At 33.7% G+C, this 8,942-nt stretch overlaps 1 protein-coding gene across 2 annotated transcripts; it reads right to left on the bottom strand.

Annotated features, from left to right (window-relative positions):
• Positions 1-480: 480 nt before the first annotated feature.
• Positions 481-4,567, bottom strand: LOC128164040 (uncharacterized). 2 transcript variants are annotated; one of them, XM_052827753.1, is made up of 4 exons: positions 3,001-4,567; positions 2,799-2,901; positions 1,146-2,081; positions 481-747 (listed from the first exon to the last, which is right to left on the bottom strand). In XM_052827753.1, exons 1-4 carry the CDS (start codon positions 4,540-4,542, stop codon positions 692-694), a joined length of 2,637 nt encoding a protein of 878 aa, XP_052683713.1. In that variant the 5' UTR covers positions 4,543-4,567; the 3' UTR covers positions 481-691. The 2 variants fall into 2 exon arrangements, with proteins under 2 accessions (XP_052683713.1, XP_052683714.1); XM_052827754.1 differs by lacking the exon at positions 481-747 and having other exon boundaries at positions 1,582-1,706; positions 2,011-2,081.
• Between the last annotated feature and the right edge of the window lie 4,375 nt (positions 4,568-8,942).

The following is an 8,942-nucleotide window of genomic DNA, read 5'->3' as shown; positions in this document are numbered from 1 at the left end:
TTTTGCTACTGAATTGTGAAAAAAAATGTTGTTTTAAAAGATATCAAGAGGATTTTCCCAGAAGTTTGTTTTGAATTTACAACTTGTATCTAGATGTGCGCATTTATGGTAAGGATATATAAGTAAAGTCCATGCGCTGATATAAAGGGGGTAGGGGGTCTGGACCAACCCCCTTCCCTGTAAAATTTAAATTACATCATAAAATTACCTAAAAATATGCCTCGGACACCCCTGGCACACTTAGCTAACAGTCGGTCACCCCCCCCCCGTAATTTTTTTCTGGATCCGCGCATGAACTTTAATACTGAAGTGAAACCTGCAATACAAACGAGCTCTGCCGATTGGAAGGAAAACTGATAAATCATCAATAAAATCATAGTTGCACATGATGAAGCGTCGTCTATGCAAATTAAACGAGATGTCACTTTTTAACGATTATTACATATATTTACTGTAGTATTTCAAGTAACTCAACAGCTACACTTTTTATGAATTTTTTTCAAATCATTTGTGTTGGATCATAATAAAATCTAATATTGCGTTCATCATTAACCATGGTAAATGCTGATTCATTCTGGAAATAATATGTAAAACTGTATAACACAAATAAAAATATTTTAATGCCATTCAAACAATTACAATAATTGGTAAAGACTCAACATATGAATCATGCATGAAGATATATTCATCCTTAGACAGGTCCCCAACTCAACGATATGTCCTCATCAGGGCAGAGTGGCACATCATCTAGATAAGGAATTTTCTTTTGATAAAATATATCTCAAAAATTTACCACATAATCACAAATATACGAGACTCAGTGTGTTTATATGCATATATATGTTTGGAAAATACCAAAGACAGTTAATGTTTTAAATTATTCGAACAATTGCAATAATGTGTTTTACAGGCTCGTAATGCTGGCAAGTTATTATTTTAATCATATTAATCTTTTTATTGTCTGATTAAGAGGTTGGGAATATTTTTCCAATAAAATGAAAATCTCAAAATCACAGCCAAATTTTGGACCATGACACAATTACATAGGAAAAATATTATATATCACTTTATTCAAAAATAGATATCATATAAGTAAGTACAAGTTATATATACTTAATTATTATTCATTATCGCTTCATACATACTTGTAAGAGCGTCCTGTCGGTCCATATACCTGTAGACGCCCACTATTCCACCCAAAAAGGATTTGATCCAAAGAAGATGGGTATTAACATCATAGCTCAAGCTCCATGGTCTGATTGAATCTGGATAACTTATCTTGAGATGTGACAGGAACTGACCGTCCTTGTCGATTATATGTATTTTATTTATCCTACCATCACACACTAGGATGTGTGACATTGGATCAGTGCATATTCCCTGTGATACTACTCCTGTTCCGGAAGGATGCCCTGTGTATGAGAAACGATGTATTCCTCCAAATGTTGTCACTACTACCGCATTCTTACAGTCAGACACTACAATATCCTCATTATTGTTCTCCGTTATATAGTAAGGTTTCCTATACAGGTTCAGTCCCGCGCTGTCATGTTCTATTGTTTGTGTAGGTTGTCCAGTACGGCTGTACCGGGTTACTTTGCCCATTCCTCTATACTTTGTAACCTCCCTTTCAAACCCGACCAGAAGATCCCCGGTGGATGGGCACCAGTACACACACAATGGTATCCATGGAGAATCTGCTCTATCTATAAATGTGGTAATTGTTTTCATATTCTTTGACAGTATTTTAATGTTATATTTCATATCTACATAAATCAGTTCACTCTCACTGTTCACTGTGTGACGCCCAGTGCCTAGACCAGAACATGAATCTTTTAGATAATATAAAGTTTCACCTTTTATGTTTGTCAATATGAGATCGTTGTTATTACTTGCCCAAACCTGGTCTGGTGTCACACAAGAAATGTGTAAAGAATGATAAGCCTTAGATATTTCAAGAGATTGAAATAGCTTAGGGGGAGATATCAGTTTCCAAAGATGATCATTTACTTTCCCTGAATTTTCTGTCGTTGAGGTTTCATTAGGCGGTTCTCTCACTTCAAGAGTTCCTTGAGTCTGATCTACAAAAATATATGATTTAAAACCGTCATTTGTTGTTAGTTGCAAATAAATTTAATATAGTATATTTGATTATTAACAAAGGCTGTTAACCTTTTAGACTGATCAGATTTTTATGAGAATATTCATTCACATCATCTGAAAAAGTTTACTGCAAACCAACTTTAATTCGCGTGCTAGAAATCTTCGCAAGATTTAAGAGAACCTCGTCTTTGCGAATATGCATTTATCTCGCCGCGAACCATGCGTTTTACAAAAGAACTTACGGAAAAGACGTAAATATATTCAGTTTCATGGTTACAACTTTAATAAACAAAAAGTATATAAAACCATTTATAAACAACATGTACTTCCATAATCATATTTTTCAGCCATTAGAATAAAACATTGATAAGTACGTGATTAATCATCATCGTTAATTTGGTCGTAAGTCGTAACTTCTTTTGTAAAATGCTAGTCCTTAAATCATGACAAATGTGTCTGTTATATAATTTTCCAAATAATTAGAACTTTTGTAGAAAAATAAGTAGCCGTGAACCCGGGGTAATTTTTCTTTTTGGCGAAATAAAGTTGTCGCACATAAATGCAGTAGAAGAAATCCTTCACACAAATTTGAAAATACCAATCACCAGTGTAATAAAAAATAGTTAGAAATCTAAATAAATGATTATTTTCATAATGTATGTCAGAATGAATGGAAGTTACCCAAATGGACTTACATGTGAAACCAGTTTGTCGTGCTATATACATGTAGACACACACTGTGTTGTTCTCCTTTGATCCGACCCAGAGACGATGAGTGTTGATGTCATAAGCCAAGCTCTGTGGAAAGAAAATACCTGATGGTCTTATCAGTAGATGTGATAAGAACTGGCCATTCTTGTCAATTATTTGAACTGTGTACATACTTTTATCACATACCAGAATATGTGAAAGCGCGTCAGTGCAGATTCCACGGGGTCGTAGGACTATCCCTGATGGATGTCTAGTATAGGAGAAACGATGTCTTCCTTTACTGTCTGTCACTACTATTGAACCGTGTTCTTCATATTGATCATTCAAAGACAACTTAAAATTAGACACCACGACATCCCCATTGTTGTTCTCTGTCAAAAAGATAGGTGTGTTGTACAGTTTTGACTTTTTGTTGCCGTGCTGTATTGTTTGTGTCAGTTGTCCGGTCTGGTTGTACCGGTTTACCTTGCCTTTCTTTGGAACAACAGAATAATGTTCTACGACTTTATAATCCCAAGTTAGAATTTCATTTCGTTTAATCCCAGTTGACATCCCGATCAATAAATCTCCAGTGGAATGAGAATAGTACACACATTGCGGACTCCATGTATTGTGTGATGTTTCAATATAAGTGGTGATTGTCTTCATGTCCTTCGATATTTTACTTATGTTTGGTTTCTTATCTATGTAAATCACTTCACCCTCGCTGTTTACCGTGTGTAAACCTCGATCATTACTATTATATAAATCCTTCAAATGATGTAAAATTTCTCCTGATCTGTTTGTCAGCATAAGATTTTCATCATCATCACTGACCCAGACCCTGTCTGATGTCACACAGGACATGTGATGACAACAATTAACACCTGTCACTGTGAGAGAGTGATGCAATTCAGTATCAGACATCTGTATCAGCAGATGTTCATTTCTTATACCTCGCTCTCCTCTCTCTTTAATTTGGATTCCATACAGTGACTCCATCACATCTTCCTTGTTAAATGCCTCTGTCATAGAAAGCTGGCTGGTGTGGAGTGTAAGATATATCTGGGGAAGTCTAGGTCTTTTTGTGACCAAGAGAAATCGTAGCGCACTATCTACTGACTGTTCTTGTCTGTGTTCATTTTTCTGAATGCAGATAATATGTCTGATCATTTCTATCTTCTGTTTTAAACATCTGTGTTTTAAATCATAGTAACAAAAAACATTGCCCATGAGATCTTTTATCAAAAAGTCAATTAGATTTTTAAGTCTCTTGGCCTTCGCTAACATTTTTGATTGAAAGAGGGAGACATTTGTGAGGGTGGCGTTGAAGTCGGCTTTGATTTCTGACAGAAGAATAGGTCTGTAAAAAAGAGCATCGCTTCTGATTGTGTGAATTATTCCTCTGAATTGTTGTTGCTTTGTTTTGTATGCTGTTTCAATATATTGCTGCCTGTGTTTTCTATGCTTACTACTACGTTTTCTACATTGATAACAGACCGGGAGTTTACAACGTTTACAGAAGTTTTTATAAACATTGCCAGGATGTGTCACACAGATCTCTTTTGGAATATGGTTGAATTTCTCACGATATGTCATGACATTATGATCTATAGTTTTTAAGTTTTCTACATGTTTCACTTTGCAATGGGAACACAGATTACTTGGACACGATTCACAAAAGTACTCTCCATTCCCCAGACAAAAAAAACATTGATGTACTTTGTATTGCGGTTTTGTAGCGTTCATGATGGACCTACGGTGTCAGAAATAAAACCTGTTTAAAAAAAATTGAGACAATTAGAACATTTTTCAAACTGATGTCAATATCATCATGTTTGAACATTTCCATTCAAAACAAAATTCTATTTGAATTAAGTTTTAACTTTTTTTTATATAGTTACGTATTTAGGTGTGTCCAGGTAGCGTAGTGGACAATGCACTCGCTTTTCACCGCTGCGACCCGAGTTCGATCCCCGTGATCGACAGAGGTCGTAAGTGATAGGGTATGGCGGTCGCCCGCTTGGACACGTGGGTTCTCTCCGGGTACTCCGGCTTCTTCCCACACCAATGACCCTTTCGCGCTAACAAGTGCCAACGAGAGATATTAATATAAGTTGTAGAACTTGTTTATCAATCGTTGTAAAATAAATAAAGTGCAGTTCAGTTCAGTTCAGGTGTGTATGTGGGTAGGAAGGTAGGTGCGTGCTTGCATGCGTATGTCATGTTCATGCTTTTAAGACTCTTCAGTAGATTTCAGACAAAAAATACACATGTTAATTTGAGAAGCATTTAAGTCGAACTATCTACAAAATTAATGAAGAATTTGACCCCTATTTGTTTGCATGAAAAAAGGTGTTTATTCTGGCTACGCATTTTTGGTCAATACTTTGGAGTGTGTGAAGTTAAAGTTAAGTTAAAAAATAAATGATGCATGTTTACCGAGTATGTTGGCTAATGTAAAAGCAGGTACATTAAGAAATGAAGCTGGAAAAAACAATCAACAATTATCTATGCCATAACAATTCAAAATATTCAAACTTGATGGAACCATAATATAAAATATCTTGAAAATGTAGTATGATACATGTAGATCATGTATAAATAATTAACCATTTTCCCATTGGATATTCTTATGCTTCTAATCAAGTCACTTTTCTAACAGGGTGATTTTAAAGTTATCATATCATATGTTGAGCATCGCAGTTCTCAACAAGGTCGTAAACAATTTTATATATATTGGAAGCCTCTTGTTAGGCCAAAAAATTGTCCAGGGACCAAAGTCTTAACAATTTCAAAGAATCAACAATTTCTCAAAATGCTTGCAGATAAGTAAAATTGTGTATTAAACAACTTCAGATTTTGTGAATTTAAAATTTTGTATAATTAAATCCCCAATGTAACTTTACCCTACGTCTCAAGATTTTGCTCTTAACGAATTTGAATCTACACTTACAAATGTTCTTTTCACTAAAGTTACAGCTTTTTGAGACGATTGGTTTTTGCGAGAAAGATTTTTAAGGATTTTTCTCTATATATTTCTATGTAAACATCCCCCCTCCCCATTGTGACTCCATCCTACCCCCAGTGACCATGGTTTGAACAAACCTGAATCTACCCAGGTCCTATCTGATGATACTTTCACAAAAGTTTCAGCTTTTCTGGCCAATCGGTTTGTGAAGAAGATTTTTGAAGATTTCTTTTATATATTCCTATATGCTTTTATATCAATGTATAAAAATTCAACCCGCATTGGGGCACCATTTTATCCTCGGTGATCATGATTTGAACAGACTTTGATACCATCTACTTGAAGATGCTTCCACACAAGGTTAAGCTTGTCTGGGTATTCGTTTTTTGAGAAGATTTCAAAAGATTTTCTTTCTTTATATTCCATATATATGTAAAAAAAAGTTACCCCCAATTGTACACCCACCCTACCCTCAGGGATCATAATTTGAACAATCGTGAATCTACACTATTTGAGGATGCTTCAACATAAGTGTCAGCTTTACTGGCCCAATGGTTCCCGAGAACAAGATTTTTGAAAATATCTGAATTTTTTTTTATAATTTCTAATTATCTCTCTTTAAAAAAGGACGGGTTTTAATTTTAATAAATTTGAATTTCCTTTACCCAATGGTGCTTTAGTAAACATTTGGTTAATTTCTGCCCAGTCGTTCTGGAGAAGAGGTCGTTATTGTGAAAAGTTTACGGACAGACAGCTCAGGTGAGCTAAAAAGGTCACAATGTCCAATGATACGTAGAATGTACGATTTTAACATTATTTTTCTGAGGAAAGTTTCGAGGCTTTTATTTCTATAGTAAGACAGTGGCGACCAGTGTGAAGAACTATAACCATGTTATAAACCTCAAGATGAAGGATGGGCCACAACTAAATGAGTGTAGGGAGTATAAATCTAAAATAAGTAGCAAGTTAAGTGCATTATTATCCAGAAGCAATCAATTAATTTATTTCATACCGTTTCTCTGAGAGTCAATGAGCATTGATAAGTTTTTGGGTAGGAGTTTATATTTCATGAAAATAGCTGTCGGATGTTTTCTTTTAGTTTGTCAAGGAAATTGCAAATTTCTGCAATAGAGTATAAGTATGTCTGTAGATATTCAGACCTCGGCTTTTAAGGATTCATGAAACAATGCAAACTCGACATTTTAACACATACCTGAAATTAGGAATGAATGCCATTTTTTGTGATCTTGACAAGTGAATTTTTTTCAAAGATAACTGAAATCTCGTTTCATCTGACCTCCTCTTTGTTCTTCAAAGATTAAAAGATTATTCACATGATGGCTTAATTTTCATATAGAAATACAACACAAAGGGATAACACAAAAGCGTAAGCAATATCTTTCAAAAAAGCAAAATTGTGCATTCTAAGATTTTTGAAAAGAGTTGTTATTCACCTACCTGGATAAAGTTCCTAATTGTTGCTCAGATAAAATATGTGGCTTGAAAATGCACAGGGTTTTAAAACAAGTAGACGAAAACCACACTAGGATTCAGATACTATGACAAGGCCTCACGTATAATATGTGTGCCACAATGTTGCCTTAATCATAAAACGAAGGATTGTCAAATTAACATCTTTTTAAATCCATAGAAAGAAGGTTCTAGTAACATATTAAGGAAGTGATCTTTCAAATAAAAAGTGCACCAGTGTTAGTCAAATCAGTTAATTGTTTACGATTTCCGCATTTCCTTTACCATCAAACAACAACTACGGATATCTTTATTTCACTCATAGAATATTTAAAATTTAAAAAGGGTAAAGATTAGTAGAGAAGCGATAATAAACGAAATTGACTGTCATGGCAAGGAAATATAATATTTTTTAATAATGTTTGCTGAAAAGAAATACCAAAATTAAAACATGTAATGCGGACGCTCTCGAACTTTCTCATCAATTGCAAGTTTTTCTATTATTTGTAAACAAAACATAAGAAAGAGCTTTCTCCTATTGAAATGTTAATCTAAATTTTTTTTTCAACTGATTTATTTCCTTGAAGATTGGATTTCAACCTGAAAGAGTCACTTGTTATTTATCTCTCAATCATGACTTAATATTAATACCCGTGCCAATTAAATACAGTCCTCTGTAACATACGTTCTACGGCTGCATGATGATCAATAGGTCTCAAGTAGATCTACGTTACCTCCAGGGGAAAAATCATAATAATTTTATCTAACCGTGTGTAATTCAAACAAAAACCAGCTAACACAAACTTTTTCTCAATTCAAATTTTATGAAACCCGAAAATCAATTTATTTAAGGTTTTGAAATATACAATGCTCAATAGTTTTTAATATCTTAATTTTTTAACTGTAGAATATTTCATACGACTTAAGTACTTGTCAATAAAGAAAAAGGAATGACATCAAAAAACTGTATGCAGAGTATTTTTAATTCTATGTTCTTTAGTTAACAAAATCTCCTGATTTTAACACATCATTATGAACTAAAATTTTATATTTTTGGCGAAGTTTTAATCTATTATTAGATGGCATATTGTTAATACTGAGCACAGGTCAATTTTTTTCGATTTAATGTTTTTAACAATTAAGATATGTTCTGATATTTTTTTTTCACACGGATACACAAAAATATAAGCAGTGAAAAAAGACGTTTCATGAGAAAATGCAATATTCAAAGGTTGTTACTACTGAATTTTAATCTAACATGCCATTTTTTATACAGATAATACTATAAGAAATGACACAGACTTTTTACAGCAAAATATTCAAAGGAAGCCAAATAAATAAATATTTCAACTTCATATCAAAATAAGCAAGTAAGCAAGATTTACTGATATAACATTTGTCAGATATAACTGATTTTATTGTTTCAACAGCAAACGTCATTATGGAAAAATAACATCATAGCATCATACAATCAAATCAATTATGACGCCATAATAGAGTTGGCACATCAAAGCATCATGATAGTCAGGAAGTCAGTGCCACGTATCTCCTTAATTGTTAATTCAGTTGAAAAATACAGTTTTGCGTTGCTTAGCCAGTGTAAATGAAATAATGATGTAAAAGTAAGCATGAGAATTTCTGCAATTGATTTTTTACGAAAATTGTTTCTGGTTGTTCTTTTTCACTCTTTCTTTGATTATTTTTCAAT

The sequence above is a fragment of the Crassostrea angulata genome, chromosome 9 (genome assembly GCF_025612915.1).
Source record: "Crassostrea angulata isolate pt1a10 chromosome 9, ASM2561291v2, whole genome shotgun sequence".
In the NCBI taxonomy this organism is placed as follows: Eukaryota; Metazoa; Mollusca; class Bivalvia; order Ostreida; family Ostreidae; genus Magallana; species Magallana angulata.
Note: the sequence above shows the minus strand (reverse complement) of the source record. Positions and strands in the feature narration are given on the sequence as shown.